This window comes from Sebastes fasciatus, chromosome 14 (assembly GCF_043250625.1).
Source record: "Sebastes fasciatus isolate fSebFas1 chromosome 14, fSebFas1.pri, whole genome shotgun sequence".
Lineage (NCBI taxonomy): Eukaryota > Metazoa > Chordata > Actinopteri > Perciformes > Sebastidae > Sebastes > Sebastes fasciatus.
The window spans coordinates 28,317,571-28,342,145 of NC_133808.1; the positions used below are offsets into that span (position 1 = coordinate 28,317,571).

General features: G+C 41.7%; 1 protein-coding gene across 4 annotated transcripts in view; it reads left to right on the forward strand.

Moving 5' to 3' along the window:
• mao (monoamine oxidase) overlaps nucleotides 1-24,575 on the forward strand; it is a 41,676-nt gene that overhangs the window by 12,988 nt on the left and 4,113 nt on the right. For all 4 annotated transcript variants that reach the window (XR_012596959.1, XR_012596961.1, XR_012596960.1 and 1 more), the window contains exons 2-13: nucleotides 6,345-6,439; nucleotides 7,507-7,644; nucleotides 17,287-17,391; nucleotides 17,491-17,582; nucleotides 18,579-18,720; nucleotides 21,108-21,257; nucleotides 21,755-21,914; nucleotides 21,997-22,093; nucleotides 22,483-22,536; nucleotides 22,633-22,690; nucleotides 22,786-22,883; nucleotides 23,792-23,903. Coding sequence is in view for 1 of the 4 variants with exons in the window: in XM_074657716.1 (XP_074513817.1) it covers nucleotides 6,345-6,439; nucleotides 7,507-7,644; nucleotides 17,287-17,391; nucleotides 17,491-17,582; nucleotides 18,579-18,720; nucleotides 21,108-21,257; nucleotides 21,755-21,914; nucleotides 21,997-22,093; nucleotides 22,483-22,536; nucleotides 22,633-22,690; nucleotides 22,786-22,883; nucleotides 23,792-23,903 (1,301 nt within the window). In the remaining 3 variants the exon portion in view is untranslated. The remainder of the gene's footprint in view (nucleotides 1-6,344; nucleotides 6,440-7,506; nucleotides 7,645-17,286; nucleotides 17,392-17,490; nucleotides 17,583-18,578; nucleotides 18,721-21,107; nucleotides 21,258-21,754; nucleotides 21,915-21,996; nucleotides 22,094-22,482; nucleotides 22,537-22,632; nucleotides 22,691-22,785; nucleotides 22,884-23,791; nucleotides 23,904-24,575) is intronic.

The following is a 24,575-nucleotide window of genomic DNA, read 5'->3' on the forward strand; positions in this document are numbered from 1 at the left end:
ATTATGTGTGTGCTCATATTGAATTAATGTCAAAGATGGCAGAGATTGAGTCCAGAAACAGTGGAGACAGGGGGATTTCTACACACACACACACACACACACACACACACACAGAGTATACAAATGGAGTTTGTTCCTGCCAAGTGGCTCCATCTTAACAATTACTGTTGTCAAGGAAACAGTGTCTGCCCCTCTTTCTTTTTCCAGCACAGAGGGCAGAAGATGAAAAGGCGTGTTTGTGCTCGCTCAGCATTACAGATCTCCACAAATAAAGCGCCAGAAACTCACTCCCGTCTGTCGAGCATCTTCAGGTTAAATGAGTGTTTCTGAAACTTAAATAAAAAAAAAAATCCAATAATAAAACACAGTCAGTTTTATTATTTTTTCCTGTCAAACATCTCAGAGAGAGACGAGACAATTAGGTCAACCAGAGCCCCAAGGTGCTGAGGGGGGAGAAATAAAGACAGAGATGGGAGGATAAACATAACTGCACCCGAGAACAAATTCTCCTACAATATACAGTCTTTGAGGCTTCAGATACTGCACATAAGCAATATGCAACAGCGACTGCTTCAAAAAGTGGAAACAGAATCACTCACATTTACAAAGGCTCCACCTGAGAGAAACATATTTATTGGGTGTCTAATATTTATTAAGTAATAATTATCTTTAATTGCAAAAAAGGTTTGTAGAACGAATGCAGTAAAAATTCATCAAACGCACTTCTGCGGAAATGAAATAGAGATGGAAAGATATAAACAGACGCACAAAAGGTGCATTATTAGCAGCTCAGTGAACTTAATGTTTAATGAGCACAAAGCATCAAACTCTCTGTCCGCCTCCTGCGTTTCGCTACACTTCTCTTCACTCTCTTTTCTTTCAGCACACACTTTTTGTTGCTTGTCTGCTTTCACTGAGATTTTCATGCGACGTCTTAATATTCAATTAGGGCTGTCAAGGTTAACACGATAATAACAAGTTAACGCACAATTGTTTTAATGACACTAATTTCTTTGACGCATTAATGCAACTTGCGATTTTTAGGTTGTAGCGGGCTCAGTTTTAAAGCTTGAGTAAAGTTACTGGTATCATATGAAACTAGAAAACCTAATGAATCCATCGGTACCAACCATGTCATACTAGTTTGTCGTGAAGGAGGCTAAATAACGCTCTAAACTTATGCTAAATTTTGGCGAGGAAAAGCTGGCATTGCTATTTTCAAAGGGTCTCTTGACCTCTGACCTCCAGATATGTGAATGTAAATGGGTTCTGTGGGTACCCACGAGTCTCCCCTTTACAGACATGCCCACTTTATGATAATCACATGCAGTTTGGGGCAAGTCATAGTCAAGTCAGCACACTGACACACTGACAGCTGTTGTTGCCTGTTGGGCTGCAGTTATGATTTGAGCATATTGTTTTATGCTAAATGCAGTACCTGTGAGGGTTTCTGGACAATATGTGTCATTGTTTTGTGTTGTTAATTGATTTCCAATGATAAATATATACATACATTTGCATAAAGCAGCATATTTGTCCACTCCCATGTTGATTAGAGTATTAAAGACTTGACAAATCTCCCTTTAAGGTACATTTTGAACGGATAAAAAATTTGATTAATTTGCGATTCAATATTTTAATCGATTGATAGCCCTATGTTCAACATACATGCACAAATGAGAATTGTGTCCCATGCTCACTGCGTGACCTATAGATGTACGGTACAATTAACCTCACTTATCATATCCCCTCCCTTCTCTTGATCCCTCCTTAAATGCATATGCACAAAGGAGGGAGATGCCCTGCTGAATGCACCCCAGCTGCGCCTCAGATGACAGGAAGGCGGTCGTATCTGTTTGATAAATATCAAGCATGTCTTTAGGTGCAGAAAGCCTTTATCAGCAGAGGAAAATCTGGCTCAGAGTGAGGAGAGGAGGAGAAATCTGTATTCTCTCTTTATGATTCTCCATGGTTTCCACCAAAGACTGGCTGACCTTTTTCCTCCATTTGTAATCCCTTCTGGCACATCTTTCTTCACGGGGGGGTAGATTGGAAAAACTTAAAGGAATACTTCACCCACAAAATCAGCATTTGTGTATCAGTTACTCACCGCGGGTTACCTTGAATTCTTGAAGAAAACATTGTTTTTTTCGCATGCCTCCACGGTGAACGGAGAATCCGAAAACAGATTTTGATGAATGGAAGTAAATTGGGTCCACAGTTCTGGGGTGGAAATCTGAATCACTTGCAAGAGCTGGTTTAATGCCTACACTGCCTTTATTTACGCCCCTGAGCATAATCCAAGTCTCACTTATCCAGTCATATGCTCACTACTTCCCAAACACATGCATCTTTGCCAAAATCATACTATTTAAAACCAGTGAGCAACTTCCAGGTCTGAAAAGTGAAGCCAACGCTGAAGTGCCTTAAACTTGCATTCTTTCTAACAGCCAGCAGGGGGCGACTCCTCTGGTTGCAAAAAGAAGTCTGATTGTATAGAAGTCTATGAGAAAATTACCCTACTTCTCACTTGATTTATTACCTCAGTAAACATTATAAACATGAGTTTATGGTCTCAATCGCTAGTTTCAAGTCTTCTTCAATACAGCAGGATGTTCATTAGGGCGTGGCTACCTTGTGATTGACAGGTCGCTACCACGGCGTTGTCCGGTCTGGGAGTTGTCTGCGTTTTCGTCTTACAACTTTAACTCTTTCAGAGTGTGCTTTCAATTAATGAAAGTTAATTATAAAAAAATTTGTAGCCTAAAAACGGATGTTTTGATATTGTTTATGCTGTTGTTAAACCTGGACTACATTTACTTCAATTCATCAAGGATTTACTCTGTTTTCGGATTCTCTGTTTACCGTGGAGGCATGTGTAAAAAACAACGTTTTCAAAGAATTCAACACTCCGTGAGTAATTGATATAGAAATAGTCATTTTGGGGGTAAAGTATTCCTTTAAGGTTATGTAAACCTGTCTTTTAATATAAACCTTTCTTGATGTATTAAACATTGCAGACGCTGTGTCTGGTAAATGTTAGTGTGACTGGTTGGTATTCAGATTCTCTTCCAGCTGCGTCACCGTGTAGCAGCAAAAGAAACAACTCCAGAGACATGCAGGACCGCAGATGCTTGTCCAGTGTTTTTCTCTCTGTATATAGATTCTAAAAAAAAAACAGATAAATACATAAAACATCTGTACTTGTACACATTTTCATACACATTTTTGGTCTCCCTGCTGTATGAGTAGAATTTCAATCTGCCCCTCTGTCTCTCCTCTCTGCTGAAGTTCAGCTCGGACATAGCATGTTGATTTTCCAGCAGTAGAGCTCGTTCCTCCTCTTCATTTCATGGTGGGGGGGATAGAGATAAACAAGAGGGGAAAGCTCAATCTGAATCCTTTTGAAGTGATGAAAGCTTTATTCTGATCCATTAGTCATATTTGTAAAAATGATGTCTCCATTAAGACAAACAAGCTTTGTGATCAAAGAGATACATGTCCCAACAGGATGTTACTTTTTTGCAGTGATTGCCGCCTGTAGGCATAAACATAAGATGCAGACAGATGCTCTTTGTTTTCCAAGACAGAGACTGACCTTTTGAGCTGAGTGCAGGTAATAGCATCAATTTAACGGGGAAAGATTTGTGAGCCTCCTCTGGTCGGGGCTAATGCTTTCTCCAAAGCCTTGCAGGGTGGGTGTGTGTTTGCACAGGGAGAGGAGGCTGAAGTTGGGTAATATAGGACAAACTATGTTTAAACTAATATAAACACTGCTAGCTTCAACGGAGCTTAGCAGGATTTGGAAGGAGCGAGTTAGGGGGGGCCGACGATGGGACGATAAGAAAGGAATTCAGGAAAAACATTTGTACAGATGTGGGTGCCTGTTGAGAGTGTATCTCTGAGGCGTTACATACAATGAGATGTTATTGTGCTTCCAACTCTGTGGTAACAGTTTGACAAAGCCTCTTTTCCTTTTACGCCCCAAAGTCAACATATTATCACTCCCAATTCAAATACCGCCACTCGGTCAGTGCCCCTCGGCATCGGAGACCAACGCGCGGGGTACCCCTCTTGTGTTGCTAGTATAATATATGAATATATAGTTAAATGTAATAATATATAATTAATATACGCTCGTTACATGCATAGTGTCAATTCAAAATACACTTCTGTTTTCACAGGAAGTTAGGTCTAGGCAACACAACCACTTAGTTAGGGTTATGAAACGGTCGTGGTTAATGTTAGCTTCACTGACTAACGACTCACGTGACTCACGGAGCTGATGATACTAACGACTCCCGTGACTAATGACTGACGGGACCAACGAGTCTTGTGACCAGGGTCTGAAATTAGCACCCGCCAAATGAGGGTAAATTGTTGGCATTGGCGGGTGAAATCATCAGGACACCTGCCACTATGGCAGGCAGGGAAAATGCTAGTGATGGGAATAGAGATAGAGAACCGTAGTTGTCCGCTTTCTTGGCATCTCATGCCTCCACGCCTTGAAATCAACAGGACAAGAGTTAGTAACGTAACCTGTTAGCAGCAGGTAGGCAGCACAGTCCTGCTTGGTTAAATAGCGGACCTGCTAACGTTAACGGAGGTGCCATTGAGTTATTATTATGAGGTGTTACTTTTAGTTTCACACGGGACATGAACAGCGGTGTCTTGGTTGAAAGTCTTGTGTTTGTTTGACCCCTCCACCACCTGGATTCCCGACTCTGAGCCAAGCCTTATCGTCCAACATCAGTGCTGCTCCTCATCCTTCTCCTGTGGCTGAATGGGATCAAATCCCTGCAGTGGAAAGCTGAAGAGAGGAGGCTGTTAAGCTGCATGCTAATGCCCATTTGTTTTGGAATGAGATGTTCAACAGTCCCATGATGTTTAGGTGTCCACATACTTTTTAACAGTGAGTGGTGTCTTATATTTATCTTATATAAGTCACTCTGTGTCTCTGTGGTTCCTGTGCTTTTATGTGTCTGCTGCACTGACATAGTCCAGCGCCGCCGAGCCATATGCTGCTCGCTAATCCTCCGCATATGTGTGTGTGTGTGTGCATGCCTAAGTGCATTTACGTTATGTCTTATTGAATTAAAGTTATGGCAGGGATTGCCTGAGGTCAGTGTGTGAAAAGCTGTTTTTCTGCCACAGACTCAGTCAGTATATATGTGAAAGTCAGGCTCTCTTATTGCTCACATGATCAGCAGGTCAGCTGGTTTGTGATTTGTTGTCGAAGGGGTTTCTCTCTGCAAAGATTTCCCCTTCCCCCCCCCTAGCTCTCCCATCTTTCCCATGGCTCTCTCAATATCCAGCCAAGTCATTCCAAAGGCAAATGTTAGATAGTTAATCCTTCAACTAATCCTTTTTTCAAGAGAAATCAGTGGACAAGGAACCCAATTCATTTTGTTAGGGCCGTCAAAGTTAACGCAATAATAACACGCTAACGCATATTTGTTTCAACTTCACTAATTTCTTAAACGTGTTAACGCAACTTGCGATTTTTAGGTTGTAGCGGGCTCACTAGAAAACCTAATGAATCCACTGGTACCAACCATGTCATACTAGCTTCTCATGAAGGAGATTAATTAACGCTCCAAACTTACGCCAAATTTTGGCGTGGAAAAACTGGCATGGCCATTTTCAAAGGGGTCCCTTGACCTCTGACCTCAAGATATGTGAATGTAAATGGGTTCTATGGGTACCCACGAGTCTCCCCTTTACAGACATGCCCACTTTATGATAATCCCATGCAGTTTGGGGCAAGTCATAGTCAAGTCAGCACACTGACAGTTGTTGTTGCCTGTTGGGCTGCAGTTTGCCATGTTATGATTGGAGCATATTGTTTGATGCTAAATGCAGTACCTGTGAGGGTTTATGGACAATATTTGTCATTGTTTTGTGTTGTTAATTGATTTCCAATCATAAATATATACATACATTTGCATAAAACTAGCATATGTGTCCACTCCCATGTTGATAAGAGTATTAAATACTTTACAGATCTCCCTTAAAGGTACATTTTGAACGCCTCACAAAGACATGATGAAACACTTCTTTCAAGAAACGTGTGGCACTGAGCCATTCTGTCATAACGTTTGACCTTCTCTTCTCCACTCCTGTGCAGCTTTACTGTGAGAACGCTATAGAGGGAATTGAGACTAAGGAAAAGGAGCGGCGCCCCACCAACAGTCACACATATTTGACCTTTTATTCATTAATTATACATCAGCACATGACAATCATAAACAATTAGTGTACAAGTGTAATCATCCCTATGTGTAGTGCAGGGAGTGTACAGTATGTGTCCTTACTCGCCTCTCTGTTTCTCCGTCTGTCTGCAGGTTTGAGTGCAGCGAAGCTGTTGAAAGCCAACGGACTGAGTCCAGTGGTCCTGGAGGCCAGGGACCGGGTCGGTGGTCGCACCTTCACTGTGCGGGTGAGACCATGAGAGCTAACGCTACTGCAGATTGCTGTAACTCTGTTGTGCTGCAATTATTATTATTTACTTACTTTATTTCTTTAGCATCTTTCATACACAAAATGCATCCTCTCAAATGCCGACAATAATGGTTAAAATGTAAATATACAATTTAATAACAGGACAGAAGTGAGTTTAAAAAAAGTCTAATTAACCCTTTGAGACCCACAATACACCCATTGTTGTCCTTTTTTAGGGGGTACAGGATGTCTTTAGGGGGAGATAGCAGGTCAACAGTTGATGTCACATAGAAGTTGCAGCAATTTTTGGGTTGATACCATTTGTCACACAGATTTGGTGCTAAATTTTAAAAAAATTTACCACTGGAGAATTGATAAAAAATGATCAATAATCCCTCCAAAATACCACATTAAGACACCAAGACCTTGAGGAACACCATAGGAAAAGCCATGCTGTGATTTGGGATCAAAAACTTTTTGACATTTTGAGATTTCTGCAAGAATCTTTCTGCGATTGGATGGCGAACACTTCTGTTGTGGAAACTGCTCAGAAACCCCCTTATTGTCAATCTACCTTAGAAAGCCATCCATCCTCTGAATGCCCTAGTTCTCTAGTTTGTGGCTGTACATTTTCGTGAGGCTGTGATTATCCTAGAGGTCACAACAGGTCATTTTATACAGAGAGGTCAAATTTTAAAAAATGGGTCTCACTACAATGAAATGGCTCCTATGGGGACTAACATCATCACACATGAATACAGTTGAGCTCATTGGATCCACAAGAGTCTAGGCTTTACAGTGATACCCAATCTATGCAATTCCAAGACTGTTTAGGGACCCCAGTATGCAGAAATATTCAAACACATCATTTTTAGAATTGGCGAAAACACATAACACATTTATACTGCTTTCAAAAAACTGCATGATCTGATAGGCAGGACTGAAACTCTCTCCAACCTGTCAATACAACTTTTGTGATAAAGCGTACTTTTCTGCATAATCTGAACGTTTTTCTTATTTGTCTGTTTATTTTATGTTTCAATGTGTTTTTCTTTTCTTTTTCAGAATAAGGAGACAAAGTGGGTCGACCTGGGCGGAGCTTACATCGGACCAACTCAGAACCGCATCCTCCGATTGGCCAAAGAGTACGACATCAAGACCTACAAAGTCAACGAGCAGGAGAGCCTGGTGCATTATGTCAAGGTGAGTGTCCCAACATCAGTGCGTGGGTTTTGGCTGATGTCATATCTGAGCAAGCAAACTCATATGACAGATCCTCTGGCATCATTCAACAGGCCATGGCAGCAAAGAAGTAAATTGATTTCTACACTTAATCTGCTGCCAGCTCAATCCGGGACTTTCATGTTCGTAGTCGGCAGTGCAGATTTATGTCATTAAAGCAGCACAATTCCTGTGTCACACAGTCAGAAGCTTCCCCCACACGTTTTCTCGAACAAAAATGTGTCATGATGAGTCCGCTCACACCTCTGTCCACGCTCAGCGTCTTACGGCGCCGTTTTGAGGCTGCTGTGTCCGCGCTGAGCTTCTCTTCTTCTCATCCCTATGTGTGTGCGAGTGTAGATGTACGTTAAAGTCACATTTGTAGGACCTCTCTATCGCTAAACAGCGGCGTCTTGAGGCTGCTGTCTCTGCGCATATGCACCGCCGAGCCCGGCAGTACCCGGCTGCAAGCCCGTTTGTAAAATTCAGTTTCGCTCCAACGTTAGCAACGGCAACAAGGGCTGTTGACTCGCCTCCATGACATGACTCGGGAAGGACTCAGCCAGACGTTTCTCTGTTCTCAGCTGAGATGGACGGCATTTTTTTTCAAAGGTTTGGTGTGTTTTAAGCATGTTTGTAAACCCAAGGGTTTAGAAAAACAACAATGAATATTCAAATACCAAAATTGAGGATTGATTACCTACACAACAAATCGAATATTCGGATCCAGCCCAAACATCAGGTCACAACGTAGACGTCGTCTCACCTTGCAGTCTTCAACTTCTAAAACTTGTTAAATTTCTATATCCTGGAAGGTTATGTGAATAACTGTCTTGGCAAGAATTTCCCCAATGCTTACGCTGACATCAGGGCGAAGCACAACCGCCAATATTCAAGAATTGCTGCGCAAAACATCTGTTCAGAGTATCCGTCCTCGATACTGAAAGTATTATATTTGGCCCAGTCTGACAGGCAGCGTTCTGCTCTGTCTGCGGTCGTACATTTAAACTTGTTAAAACTCAATAAAGATCTTAATAAAAAAAGGAAAGACCGGCCCACCAGGAAAATTCCCAAGCTTCCCGATGGCCAGCTGCAGCCACCCCTCTCCTCTACAGCATTTTTTTGTTTTTCTTTTAACAAGGGTAACAAACAACGTACATAAACAAATACAGAACAATTAGCCCCCACCCCTGGCGGCAACCCAATATCCTCTGCAGCATTAGTGACTGGAGATGCAAATCTTTGCCCGAGGGATTTCTGTAATGCAGTTTCTCTTGTCTCTGAGTGGCTGAATGGAGAGCAAAAGCAAACGAGAGGAAGAAAGGAAGAAAGAGACGCCGAGGCCATCTTTGTTCTCGTTATTCTTTGCTCCATATCTCATTAGTGTGGGCGCACCGCTGTCCTTAACGCGGTTGTGTTCCTCTACCTGATTTGATTTGCCGTTGCTGCCATGCACCCTGGTCAAACTGCCCTTACTGTAAATCACGGCACTGCCTAGGGTGGCTGGGTGGCTGTGTGTGATAGAGAGAGCTTATCTCAACATAGACTGTGTCCCAGTCATTGAATCATAACTTCAGAGATGGACTTTGAGCTTCTGGCCTGAGGGTGTGGACAAACATACATAGACAAACACACTTTCACTCCATTGTATAGAAACTGGTTTCTAACGTGTAGCGTCCTCTTCCATTTACACGCATGAGGAGGCCAGAATATGTCAAACACCTCTCAGTATAATGAAATCCACACATACAGCCTCATAAATCAATAACTGCTGCTGCAACAGTGGAAACCCCCATGGAGGGGGTTTCCACTGTTGCAGCAGCAGTTATTGATTGTTCTCCTGCTGTGTGTCCTGAACTGCCCTGAATTCCGCCTACGCTCAATTAGCAATGGCAATACTGCTTAATCATAATTTGGACAGCTGCCGTTGAATGCAACTAATGCCTAGAGAGCTCTTGGCTGAACAACAGTGGCATGCTCATATGAAGTTGTTTACTCTGAGGAAATGCCCGTCACCTGCAGCTCTTCACCTGACAACTCTCGCAAAAAATATACAAAATACATCTGCTGACGAACAATGATGAAAATGTTTTTTGGTTACGCATTTTTAATAGGGCTGACAATCGACTAAAATATGTAATTAATCGCAAATGAATCACAAATCTGTCCAAAATGTACCTTAAAGGGAGATTTGTCAAGTATTTAATACTCTTATTATACCCATTAGACCCATTGTTTTGTGTTGTTAATTGATTTCCAATAGTAAATATATACATTTATTTGCATAAAGAAGCATATTTGTCCACTCCCATGTTGATAAGAGTGTTAAATATTTAACAAATCTCCCTCAAAGTACATTTTGAACAGATAAAAAATCTGTGATTAATTTGCGATTAATCACAATTTTATATCGATTGACAGCCCTACTTTATTTTTAGATTTTGCCTTTAAATGTAAAGCTCTTTGAGTTTATGTGTAATAAAGTACGCTTGCGTTTGTCATTGCTTCTACGAAAGAGTTAAAATGAACAGTAACACATGTAAGCATCGGTTCATGTGAATCTCACTTGTATGTGTGCAGGTAATTTGAATGCTGTGCAAACTACAAATAATAAAACGCCTTGTATAAATTATGTAAAGAGTCAGTTCAAACAGACTGGGATGTGCAACAAATAGTTTCAAGCTCAACTCGAAGGTCATGATACAGTAGACGTAGTAAAATTAATGTCAATCAACCTCATTCAAATCACACAGGTGCCACTTATTGTCCTCCTCTTGGACTCCACAGCAACAGGCAGGACAGCAGATCATAACTGAGCACAAACAGACCTCGGCGCTCTGATCAGGTTAAGAGACGCATATCTCTTAATAACACAGCATGTTCTCTATTATGCTTAATATTTCTTCTGTTACATAAGGACTAATCCAGTTGCAGCATGGTTTCATAGTCTTGTGTCCTTTAGCACTGATGTGCTATTGATTTGACCTACTTCAGCAGTGCTGTGAAATGTCACCAGCATGACATTTAGCACCGGTTAGAGAATAAATCTTTGGTTTGGTAAAGGACTTGACTGGACAGCCCTGGTGATGTGAAGCGCTTATGTGAGCTCTGAATACTCGTGTACGGCAGCTCCTGTGTGAGTGTGTCTCCTTAGCTACTATCTCTGTAAGATCCACTCAAAGGCCCAGACTCTCTCACACATGCGCCACTTGTAGCTTCCTGGCTGGTTTCCATGGCAGCATGCTTCATCAAAAGCAACCTCTATCAGTGTCAGACAGTGTATTTGTCTGTCTCTGATTGTGCATTCATGCATTTGTGCATGCATATGTGTGGAGGCGTAAGAGGAGCTCTGTTTCTGGTGTCACTGATCCCTCAGCTGACTCTGCAAAAATGTTTTCGAATCCCCTCTACAATACTTAAATATTCTACATTTCGTCTGTGTAGCCAAAGCCTGATATAACTTCACGTTAAGCTAACTAGCATGCCTGTTGTTAGTGCATTACAGGACAAGAGGTTCCACACATGGATTTACTGTTTCTTGCAGAGAATATGTGTGAAAGCTGAAAGCTAAAATGAATTACAAAGCATTGCTGAAAATGCAGAAATAGTAAAGCGCAAAAGGCATTGCACTGCACTGCTGAAAAAAACCTGGAAACTGAATTGTAAAACTGTAATAATTGGTTGCTGAACTGCGTTACCTAAAGAAGCTGAGAGCTGAATACATTTCTAGAAGCTAAACTGTAATACTGTCAAAAGGCAAGAGTTGAAATGAATTAACTGAAAAGGCTGAAAGAAGACATTATTTGTACATTAAAAGGCATAAAAGAAAGAAAAAAAAGTTAAATACAAGCATTAATGTCCTTAAAGAGCATAATGTTTTATGCTCATGAGAGAATTGCGGGATCACATATCACACGAAAATCCATCTCGTCAGGCTTCAAGTAATGTGTTTGTGTCCGGCGAGCTAAATCACAGACAGATCAGCGTTCTGTTCGGAGCTATGGGCGTGACTTAGGTGTGCGTGAGACGACACGGAGAGGCGACTGTTATTGTAGATCAGTGGACAACCTCCGGTCCTGTAAAGTGAAGCCAATGCTGAAGTGCCTTAAACTTACATTCTCTCTAACAGCCAGCAGAGGGCGACTCCTCTGGTTGCAAAAAAAGAAGTCAGATTGTATAGAAGTCTATGAGAAAATGAGCCGACTTCTCACTTGATTTATTACCTCAGTAAACATTGTAAACATGAGTTTATGGTCTCAATCGCTAGTTTCAAGTCTTCTTCAATATAGCATGATGTTCATTTTGTAAATTATGGTCCCATTAAGAGTCAGATAGACCATAAAGCAGGGGATGCTTTAGGGCGTGGCTACCTTGTGATTGACAGGTTGCAACCACAGAGTTGTCCCGTCTGGGAGTTGTCTGTGTTTTCATCTTAGAACTTTTAAGAAATGTCTTATTCAGCGATGCAAAAGGTTTTAAAAAACACTAAATAATACATGAAAAAATCTGAATAAATATTTTAAAAGAGGACATGACAGCACTGCACAAAACTCTCATTGAATCTGTTATCCTGCAGCTGGCCTTTCTGCAGTTTCACCTCTAAATACAACCTTTGGTTTCTGCATCGTTGCCCTCATCAGCATTACAGAATAAATCAAACCGTTACCTATACTTCACCACATGTATATCACTGTTGTGAGTATCACCACACCGTCTTTTGATTGTAAGTAGCTTTGGATTAGCCAAGAAGCTATTCAGATGAATAAGCTTTAAACAGAGGCAGCATGTAAAAGTTTCCTGATCGCTGCACAAGTCTGAATGTAATAACGGAGGAAAGCACGCTGGATTAAAGTTGATCTAATTTATATGACAGGGTCTGCATTACTTCACAGGACAGCAGCTAGAGTAGTGGCAAACCGGCATGTGTGCCAAGCCGTTGTTGTAATTAGGGCTAGCTTTCAAGCACGCTGCGTAGCTAATCAGCTTTTCTATGGCAGATTGTAATCCAAAAGGCCAGTGCTGGTTTCCCTTATCAGCAAACTACTGCCTTACAGGCAAATGCAGCTCTCAGCACTGGATTTATTAATGAGCTCTCACTATCAGACATGGGGAGGAAGGGGGGGGGGAGTTAGACTTTGATTAAATACCGTCCCTGGTTATCAGAGATTGAGAAAGAGCGTGGGATTGTCCCATCGCTCCTGCAGCGGTGTGGATGTCGTGCATGTTCGCACGTTCACAGGACCGCTGAGAGAATGATTGTGCTGTTTGTGATCCTCCCTGATAGACAAAGAGCTGTATTGTGTAGAACTTAAGTCCCTTATCTGTTTTCATGTGGCCTCATTAGAGTCATTAGAAGCAGGTGAATTTAGTTCACCCATTTATCTGTAGTTATTTCACGTAGCTATTTTTTTTAAAGGTGAAGAAACATAACTTAAGTTTTCATATCAATTAGCAATATCAATACTGCTTAATCATAATTTGGACAGCTGCCGTTGAATGCAACTAATGCCTAGAGAGTTCTTGGCAGAACAACAGTGGCATGCTCAAATGAAGTGGTTTACTCTGAGGAAACGCCCGTCACCTGCAGCTCTTCACCTGACAACTCTCGCAAAAAAACATTTGCTGAAGAAAAAGAGCTGAAAATGTTTTGTGGCTACGCATGTTGAGTAGGGCTGTCAATCGACTAAAATATTGAATTAACCACAAATTAATCACAAATCTGTTCAAAATGTACCTTAAAGGGAGATTTGTCACGTATTTAATACTCTTATCAACATGGGAGTGGGCAAATTTGCTTGCTTTATGCAAATGTATGTATATATTTATTATCAGTAATCAATGAACAACACAAAACAATGACAGATATTGATCCAGAATCCCTCACAGGTACTGCATTTAGCATAAAAAATATGCTCAAATCATAACGTGGCAAACTGCAGCCCAACAGGCAACAACAGCTGTCAGTGTGCTGACTTGACTATGACTTGCCCCAAAACTGCATGTGATTATCATAAAGTGGGCATGTCTGTAAAGGGGAGACTCGTGGGTACCCACAGAACCCATTTACATTCACATATCTGGAGGTCAGAGGTCTGGGAGATCCGGTAACAACGGAAGGAAGCTGATTGTTAATTTGCACATTTTTGTTTGTGTTCAAAATGTGACGTTTCATTCAGTTTTCCAACATGTTAGAACGTGCTGCTTTTAAGTTTTGCTTTCACTTTTACAACGTAGTAGGCGTACTGTAGTAGGACCCCTCTGACCCACACCTATGGGTCTTATAGCGACCGATAACGCCTATTTTATGGAGTGATAACAGTCGAATCGGGTGCAGTTTCCTGTATATACGCGCTAATTTTGGTGGTGAAAGAGTATTAGATAGCAGATATAGGGAATGGATGTTTGTTTACAACTCAAATAAGAACATATGGTTTTGAGAAAGGAAAGGAATCCAAAGGAAGGAGATGAGTGTCAGTTGTGCCTCCATCTGTCAGAAACACCTTGTATTGTGTCTCCATGCAGCATCTGGTTTATAGTTTGTCCTCTGAGTGAGGCTGACTCACTGCTCACTGATGTGGAAACAGATGCTGCTGTGCTTTCTCTCCTCTCCCTATCCATCCCTCCTCCTCCTCCTTCTGTATCCCCTCGGCCAGCGTCGCCATGGTGACAGACCTGTTGTTACACGGCAACGGACAGTTCTGAGCATCAATACTGTACGTTGTGAGACATTTATCTGCTTGTGTCCACGACTTGAGTTTTCTGTTGATTAAAGAAGTGCAGTCTTGACCTTGCAGTGCTCAGAAGGTCAGTCGTTGTTGTTGTTGGATGATAATAGCCTACTACCAGATAATGTTTCAGATTATAACTGGAGTAGTGGCATAGAGCAGCAGGACTCACGGCGTCGGTGTGATGCTCTGTTCACACTACGAGTTAAGCAGAAACTTTGACGGTCGATCTTCACTGACTTGACTCTATTATATTTTACGAGATTTTAATTACCTGTGTTTAAAAAGTTGTTTTTTTAATGCCTCCATGCATGTGATAGCCGTGGCCAGCGTCATTATGTTTTCGGATTGTCCGTACGTCCGTCCCATTCTCGTGAACGCGATATCTCGGGAACATCTGGAGGGAATTTCTTCAAATTTGGCACAAACGTCCACCTGGACTCGAGGATGAACCGATTAGAATTTGGTGGTCAAAGGTCAATGTGACCTCACGTCTGTTCTAGGGATATCAACAATTAACCATTTAACCGTTAAACGACATTAAGAATTTTAACTGATTAATGCTATCGGCTGCTGCAACTGCAACTAGACTGGTTGGCAGAGGCATCCAACCGCAAGGCGGTAATTCCAGTTGCCTACGGCTACTTACATAGAGATAAGTGTCAGTAAAACTTGTCACCCTCATAAAACACAGTTTACCTCAGGAGAAAGTATAAGTGATAAAACACAGGGAGGTGCACCTGAGCTCCGACTACACTGAGAGCTTTACTGTACCAGGAACATACTTATATCTGGGTTATTTATTAGTACTTTATGATTAGATATAACTTTTCCATTTGTGGAAAGCTCTTCTGAAAGCAGGGTTAGTAGCAGCCTAATAAGTATCTCAACAAATGTGGCTTTTCCAGTTACAAAAAAGCCTTTTGCATTGATATATGGTTTATATACATGATGGATTATTTGATGACTATAATAAACACTACACTGAGCTACTTTTCTATTTTTCAAACACAGAAAAGTGGCACAGCGCTGACAGTACAAAGAGATAAGATCTCTGCCCCGAGTTATTTTTACACAAAAAGAAAGCCACATCCTTAAGTGGTTTCTTTGCTCATCTTTTCTTTTTTTGGCATCTGTATGATATGTGATGTCAGCTAAAGCAACGTGCTGAATCATCGGAGACTGGGAATTTATAATCGACATGTTTGAGTTTTGTACTTTATCCTCTAAAACTCTTGATTTTGCACTTTGAAAATCTCCTTTCCCTTTGATTTCCCCTCAGGTAAACTTACAACATCTGCGAGTTCCACCTGAGTGAAATATTTAAACACAAGGCATGTTTTTATGGCTGCTCCATGACATAAAAAATATATTTTTATACACATTTCACTACTTTATATCTTCAGTATAACTTGAGTTAGAGATGACCCACACTTAAGACAGTCCTGCAGAGTTTAAGAGGTTAAGCTATGATACCTTTTCAAAATATTTAACTTTAACCAATAAAAAGACACTTTTCAGTATTAAAACCAGAAGTTTATTGGCAAGTTGCTGTGTTTGTAAGGTTAGATAACAGTCGGGGAAACTTTGAAGAAATGTTGCAGTCACGTCGTCGGACAATTAAATGAACAAATAAAATTTACAGAGAAAATAAAAAGGTGCGTTTGGTGGTTTGATGTGGGTGTTGTCTGGACAGAATCGGCAATAAAATGGCAGCAAATCACATGCCGAGCCAAAATTAGATTCTGTATATAATAAGAGGCCATTATTGTCTCAATACAACGGTATGAGAGTGATCCCAGAAGGCCTGCGCTCCGGCTCTGCAGCTTACAGCAGAATAGAGATCCACTGTGAGGCTGAGAGCGCTCACACAAAGGCAGTGCTATATAGAGCCGATCTTTGTTTCTTTCAGGGGAAGCTGGTGTTTTGAACTATTTTACTCGTGAAGCTAAATGTCAATGATGTTACGCTAGAGGGAATATGCATGGTAATACCAACACACACACAGATGGACAGATATTGTCCTAGAAAGCAACACAAAGTGATCTTTAGCTAGAGTTAGATCATGTCCGTGTCAGAGACCTTGATCTCTTTTGAAACCTCATTTCGCTGCATTTGTAAATCAATAATGTAGTTGAGAAATAGAGCAACAGTCAGACAAACCACAGTTTGGTTGACGCCACTCTTATCAGACTCGATGACTCTGAATTTTTGCATCAGTCGTAAAATGTTGCACAACTGGCAATAAACTGAGCTTATCCACTGCTTCCTACACAGCTCATTGAATTTTGCTCGAAGCACCTTGGAGGTCAGCTAGAGGTCGACTAATGTGGGTTTTCTCATATGTTATGTCTCATAAGTTGTTGCAGCAATTTTGGGCTTGATATCATGTGTTACACAGATTTGGTGCTGAATTTAACCTTTTTTTACCACTTGAGAATTAATAAAAATGATCAATAATCCCCCCAAAATACCACATTAAGACACCAAGACCTTGAGGAACACCATAGAAAAGTCATGCTGTGATTTGGTGTCAAAAACTTTTGACATTTGGAGATTTCTTCAAGAATTGCATTTTTCTGCGTTTGGATGGCGAGCACTTCTGTTGGGGAAACTGCTCAGAGTGTCACTTGCCTCACAAACATCTTGTAATCATGAATGAACTTCGTTAACTCTGCCAACATCTGCCAATATCTAACTTAAAAGGCCAAAGCTAATCAGATAAGTGTACAACCAGCCAGACTCTGATATCAATGGTGTCTGCAGTGTGACACGTGCATAAAGTGTGAGAAAGAAAGAAACTTTTAAGTTACTTGTAAAAAGCAGTGTTTCCATATTTAGGCATCTGATGATTACACTGTACGTTTTTTTAATAATGATGATGACGTGTATCCAACAGGGAAAGTCGTACCCGTTCAAAGGCTGCTTCCCTCCCATGTGGAACCCCATCGTCTTGTTGGACTTCAACAACCTGTGGAGGACGATGGACGAGATGGGAAAGGAGGTAAAGCGAAAATCACCCACTTTGTTTGCTTATACTCTCCACTCTTTGTGTCCCATCTTTGCTAAATGTCCTCCTCTTCGTCTTCTGTCTGTGTTTCAGATTCCCAGAGAGGCTCCCTGGCGAGCTCCCCACGCTGATGAGTGGGACAAGATGACCATGCTGGAGCTCTTTGAGAAGATCTGCTGGACCAGGTAGCAACGAAAAGAGGGAATTGTATTATTACGTTTCCTACCTAACAAGAGTGAGACCAATCGTGCCTTTTCTTATGTCTCTGAACTTAGCCTTATTATTTATTTCTTTTAGAGAGAGAGCTGTTTGACAAAGCCCCCCCCGGCCAGAATGGTTATATAATATGTTCCTTAACTACTCAACCACAGGGACGCCCCTTAGCCCAGTTATTTGATGTCTATGCAATCAGTTCAGTCATACATGTAAGAAAATACATATTATCCAGTACTGAGAGTTTAATACTTTACTGTACGTGTATTTAAACAGCCGATTAGACTGGTGTCAGGCTATTAAATAGGCGTTATCGGTCACTATAAGCACCATACATGTGGGATAATAGTAGGTTTTATCATCTATTCACATGGTAGATCACCGTAAAAAGCTATAACTAAGACTACAGCGACCTCTAGCGACGTAGTGATTATGACGGGAGCAGAAGCGGAAGTCAGGCGCTGTAGTACAGACAGCAGGAAGCTCCGTACAGGTCAGAGGTCAGGGCCAATGGATGGGACAACAAAACACAGGGTGTTAGGATCTAAGTGGTTTTGTTGCCTAAACCTAAAAGAAACATTTTTGTTTGTGTTCAAAACATGACATTTCATTCAGTTTAATGTGTTGCTTTTAAGTTTTGCTTTCACTTTTGCAACGTAGTAGGCGTAGTAGGCCCCTAATGACCCACATCTAGTGTGGTTATAGCAACTTATAACGCCTATTTAATGGCCTGATTAACAGTCAAATCGTATTTGAACAAATGTCTTGAATGTTACGCACAAAAACTCCAAAAAAGTAGGACAAGAACATTAAAATCATGCAACATTGTGAATAAAGAGTTGCTCCAAACTGGTTAAAAGAAATAAGATTACGAATCAAAAGCTTGCGTAGGATCTTACAGATATATGAAGAACATTTACACAAACATAACTGCTGATTTCCGACTGTTCTCTCTCTCTTTTTTCAAGTACCGTTCGTCGCTTCGCCACGCTGTTTGTCAACGTGAACGTGACCTCCGAACCCCACGAGGTGTCGGCTCTGTGGTTCCTCTGGTATGTGAAGCAGTGCGGAGGAACGCTGAGGATCTTCTCCACCACTAACGGAGGACAGGTAGGTCTGCACAGATGTGTGTGTGTGTGTATGCAGAGTCCAGCCACACATCTGGTTTTGACGGTGCATAGAAAGATTAATGTGTGACGCAGCTTCTGAAGAAAACTAAATGACAAAATAATCATTCTTGATTGAGAGGGATTATTTTTATATCAGTCTGTACATTGTTTTTTAGGAAATCCCTGCATATTATACCGGGAGATGGAGAAACCTGTTATGTGAGCAGCAAGAGGGTGCGATCAGAATTTTTTTGGCAGTAATTTTAATACTAATACAGTTTTTGTGGTACAAGGGCGTAGGTTTGGATTTAAGGTACCTATTTACCCGTGCTTAGTGTCTCCTGGTTGCCTGCAGCTACCAACATCTCTGAATCTGCTCATTCTGCAGACAAACGTGGTCCAACTTTTAGATCAGTCCATGCAACATACAAAAGCAGCCAGTTTAAAAGGCACTAACATCACAACACCTGGGGCGACCTCTAGCTCACCCGGTAGAGCGGGCTGGGCTAGAGGTCGCTGAGTTCTTGGCAGCGGCCCAGTTTTATTTCGACCCCCGGCCCTTCGCTGCGTGTCTCTCTCTCTCTCTCTCTCGCTCTCTCTCTCTCTCTCTCTCTCTCTCTCTATCTCTCTCTCTATCTCTCTCTCTCTCTCTCTCTCTATCTCTCTCTCTCTCTCTCTCTCTCTCTCTCCCCTTTCCTGTCATTCTCCAGCTGCTCTAATAAAAGCCGTAAAAAGTAACCTTTAAAACAACACCTGCCTCCTCAGTTTGTATCAGTTTGTATAAGCAAGTCATCGCTGCACTGAATCAAAACAACACCGTCCAGGCACTAGTCACAATTCGTCACGCTCACAATGAAAATGACTGCGCCAATCAGATTTCAACAAAAATTAGGATTAGTCCAAATTGGGAGGGGCCGCTCGTATCCATCCCCTTAATATTGAAACTAGTAAATTGGCCCAGTCTGACCGGCAGCGTTCCACTCAAGCCCCCAGGAAGTGCTCCGGTCGTCGATCCCAACTTTCGTAGTGGCCAGACGGCGTTACTGCAACTTCCGTGTCCGTCATGTGATGCCAATGGGCCCAAAAAATACTTTTTCCCATAGACTTACTTTGGGAAAAAGATGTCTGTAACTCAGCGGATACATATTTTTGAGGTGAATCATCTCCCCAGTACGAACACCTAAATAGCCCTTATTTAAAAAAATTAGTTAAGTTTTTAAAGTTGTAAAACGCACTAATAGCCAAATCCAGAGTTATTTCCCTTCCTCCGTTCATGTAAATGAGACCCAGACCGAGGCTGGAGCACAAGCGTAGGAAAAAGTACGAAAAACACTTTGTTGAAAGTCGTGCTGAGCGTCAGTGTATTTCACAAACTGCCGTGAGACTGTGATGCAAGTCCACGCCTGTCAAGCAGAGATGCATTCACTCATGCACAACAGGAGGTTGAGCATCTGTGAGACATCCCATAGCCTCCTAAATCAGCCCTAATAGCTTAGTTTACCTTAGTTTGCTGCCGATCAGCTCAGCATAATTATCAGCCTGCCTGACAAAAGCTGCTGTTTTCTTGGAGAGCTGGGGGAGCACATTCTGCTGCCGTTCTTTCTAAAGCCGAGTGTCCCCGTTGCCATAGCCACTGAGGAAGGGGATTGTGTTCCGGTAAACAGAGGACGTCGTAGCCAGCTCTGGTGTCATGTCAAGTTTGCTAGACGTTCCCATACGGAGGCACATTTTGTGCTCTTCACTTTCAGAGCAACTCTCCTCTGAAACTTAATAAATAAACTTGTCTTTGATCAAAGGAGACCAACACAGACTCACCTTGTTTCACTGCCAGGACACATTTAGGTTTGAATTTTCTGGCGACCGGCAGGCAAATTCATCCAAATGCCACCGTTGAATGCACACAATGTGTTTGTGATCAGGGAGAGCAGAGAGACGTTGACACTAACCGTATGGAAAAGGTCACTGTTTATTTAATTTTGTGTGTTGGAGCTTTGGCAGCACTTACTCTCTCTCTCCATCCCCCCCACCGGTCCTCTCCATCATTCAGCAGGCCGGAGCTTCGAAAACACATTTTTATTTTAAGATGTTGAAATATGTAGTGAAGGAGAGAGGGTGGGTTGAGGATAACCGGTAGGTAACATCAGGATAAGTCAGCAGATCTTATCAGCTTGTCTCCTAAATGTAGTTTTTATTAGCCATTGGCAGAGTCGTACTCTGAGCTGGATCAGAGTGGATAAAAGCAATTTTACCCAATATAATATAAGACTGCCGTGCAAGTAGAGCATAAAAAAGCTAAAGCAGGCCCCTCCGGTCTTGCTGCATCTGCACTCTGTGATTATGGTTGTGGTGATGGCGACTGACCCCTGTTCTCTCCGTCCATCTCTGCAGGAGAGGAAGTTCGTCGGCGGCTCCAGTCAGATCAGCGAGTGCATGGCGAGGGAGCTGGGAGACCGAGTGAAGCTGGAGTCTCCGGTCTTCAGGATCGACCAGACCGGAGACATGGTGGTGGTGGAGACGTTGGACAAACAGATCTACACAGTAAGCATGTCACAGCTCAGTCTGCTACAGATATACAGTGATGGAGAGTAACTAAATGCCCAGACACATCAAAGAACTAGCGGCGACAAAGGCCGCGTTGCCTCACGTCGTCTTTGTCTTGGCCGACAAGCTGCATTTGAACACACCGCAAAGACTTCAGTTGTCGGCCAACTCCTACGTACGTCCTGCGCCTGTGTGAGATGAAATAACTCTTACTGAAGCAAACAATCAGAGTACTTCTTCCAGCACTGCAGCCATATTATTATTATTATTATTATTATTAATAGGTGTAATAACACATGCAGGATTTACACACTGCATAATGTGACATAAGAAGAATATAACTCCTCCACCAGCAGTCTGAATCACAACGTGCAGCTGGCTATATTGTTCTGTACCGCCATCTACTGGTTGCTTGGCAACGTGCAGCCATGTGTCCATGTGATGCAGCTGTCCTGTTTGCATTTGCATTCCTCCTCTCTGTCTTTGTCTTATAGGCCAAGTACGTGATCATGGCCACGCCTCCCGGTCTGAATGTGAAGATGCACTTTAACCCCGAGCTGCCGCCGCTGAGGAACCAGCTGATCACCCGCGTCCCCATGGGCTCCGTCATCAAGTGCATGGTCTACTACAAAGAGAACTTCTGGAGGAAAAAGGGTACGCAGGAAGTTAGCAAAGCGGAGGGAGGCAATGCTGGAGTAGTTCTATCTTTTACACTTTAACACTTGTGTGTCACCAGGTTACTGTGGCAGTATGGTGATTGAGGAGGAAGGCGCGCCCATTGGCCTGACACTGGATGACACAAAGCCTGATGGGACTGTACCTGCAATTATGGGGTGATAATATTTAAAAATAATAATATTATCATTGTGTTCCATGCACTACAAAAGTATGTGGACACCTGAACATTACACCCAGACACTACAGGTGATACAATTTAACTAATAGACATCACCATGAAACTTCCCCTGTTGATTATTTACATCAAGACAATTATTTTTTGTATTTTGTAGCTCATTTGCATACATTTCCAGAACAAAAATCTGAAAAACTATTGTCTAAAATATCCTTGTATGGTGTAGAATTAAGATTTCCCTTCAGTGGAACAAAAAAAACAGTGTGTGTCCATATCTGGCCATGTAGTGTACATGATGTGTACCTGCTTGTTCATTAGTACAGTAGCATATTTTCCTGTGGATAATATCCTCTTTTCCCTCTCCTCCAGATTCATCCTTGCCCGCAAGTGCAGAAAGCTAACAGAGCTGACCAAAGAGGAGAGGTAGGTGCACGGCGGTGGAGACAACACAGCAGGTTAATACACTCTCACAGGCTGCAGCGGTGGTTTTAATCTAAACTGCTGTCTTGTTGCGTTTAGGTTGAAGAAGATCTGTGAGATCTACTCCAGAGTGCTGGGCTCAGACGAGGCTTTGCATGTGAGTTTGGATGCAGACTAACACAAAGTCACTCTGCTACTGTGGAACTGCATCAGTAGTTTAAACCATTTCATGTGTCTGCTTGTGTCTGTCAGCCGGTGCACTATGAGGAGAAGAACTGGTGTGAAGAGCAGTACTCTGGGGGCTGCTACACGGCCTATTTCCCCCCAGGAATCCTTACCCAGTTCGGAAAGTAAGTCACACACACACACACACACACACACACAGATGAAACTCCTGAAACTCAATATATTTAAACTAGTCTTAATTCATGCTGTTTTTTGTTCTTGTAAAGGTAGAAAACCCCAATAATTTTTCTCTAAATTTCTTCGTCGTCCAACGAAAAGTTTGCTCATTTTTATGTTTTCAGATAAACTGGAAGATCTGTTTTTCCATCAGATTGGAGTGTGTCAAAAATACATTTTCATTTATTTATATTTATTTATTTATATTTATTTATTATTATTATTATTATTATTATTATCATTATTTATTTATTTATTCATAATTTCAATTTAATGTATTATATTTTTATTTTATTCTGTTATATTATAATTTATATTTATTATTATTAAAAAATGTTCTCCTCCGTTCTTTTTGAATACTTTATTTTTCAATGTACAGCTACAATCTGTTATTATACATATTATTTTATCTGTTAAGGTTGAGGTTGTTGTAGTCATTTTTTCTTAAGGAAAGAATAAAAAACATGATTAAAAAATTTATATTTTGTTCATCTTATTCAGTTGTTTTTATGTTCTTAAATGTTGACTGTTGTGGAGTCGTTCAGTAATTCAGCCCATGAAAAAATAAAACCCATAGCAATGAAATTCAGTCAGGGTTTTAAAGCATTTTAAATCAGCTGATCCATCATCACATTTGTTCAGGCAAGAAAAAACTACAACTTTAAATGAAAGATTCATTTACACAAAACATAGTAACGCAGTATAAATAAAACTTATTTGTGGCTGGTATATGCAGTACTTGTCAGTGGTCTGTGGAGAGTAATGGTGGTATATTTCATTAAAGGCCACTTTGAAACCGTATAAATCAGCTGAAACTCAATAACGTCTCGTGTTTTCCGTCTTCTCCTGTCTGCAGGGTGCTGAGGGAGCCGGTCGACAGGTTGTACTTCGCAGGCACAGAGACGGCCACGGAGTGGAGCGGCTACATGGAGGGGGCGGTGCAGGCTGGAGAGAGAGCAGCCAGAGAGGTCAGAGGGAATGAATCCTAAAACCCGGAAATGAGCCATTATCTTAGCACTTCCTGTTCCCTTGTCTGGAAGTCAATGGGTTTTTAGTTAGATGACTGAAATAAGGTCTGTGGTTAACACAAGCTGAAGAGATTTTTTAAAAAAGTAACACGTTCTACGACATAAAATACGTTAATTAATGTCTCACTCGTGAATTTTGAAGCCTAAATGTGTCTTTAAAAAGGCGGTTGCTAACAAGTGGTTAAATGAGACTACTAAACGTCATCCCATTGGCTTTTTGTCGAGGGGCAATGCAAAGTTCCTGGTTGGCCTATAAAAAATACGTCATCCCTGGAGCACTTCATACACACCAGGTGTGCTTCAGGTTGCTTCTTCATTGAATATTTTCTTTGTACGCCCCCTGGTGTTTCTACTGCAATGAACCACGTCGAGCATAAACGCCTTTGTGCTTGCTCGTAGCTCCCTGCCGTCTGTGGAGGGCCGCCCCGCAGTGCTCCCTGCACCACCTGCTGCTCGCAGTTTAACTCACTCCACTTCCTCAGCCTCGTCCAGCATTGTTATGTGTTGTTTCAGGAGGTTTTTGGGGAGTTTTGGGCACACCACCAAACTCCAATGTTGAAATAGATAAATCTTGATGTGAGTGTTTTGACTTAACAACTAATGTGTTCTGTT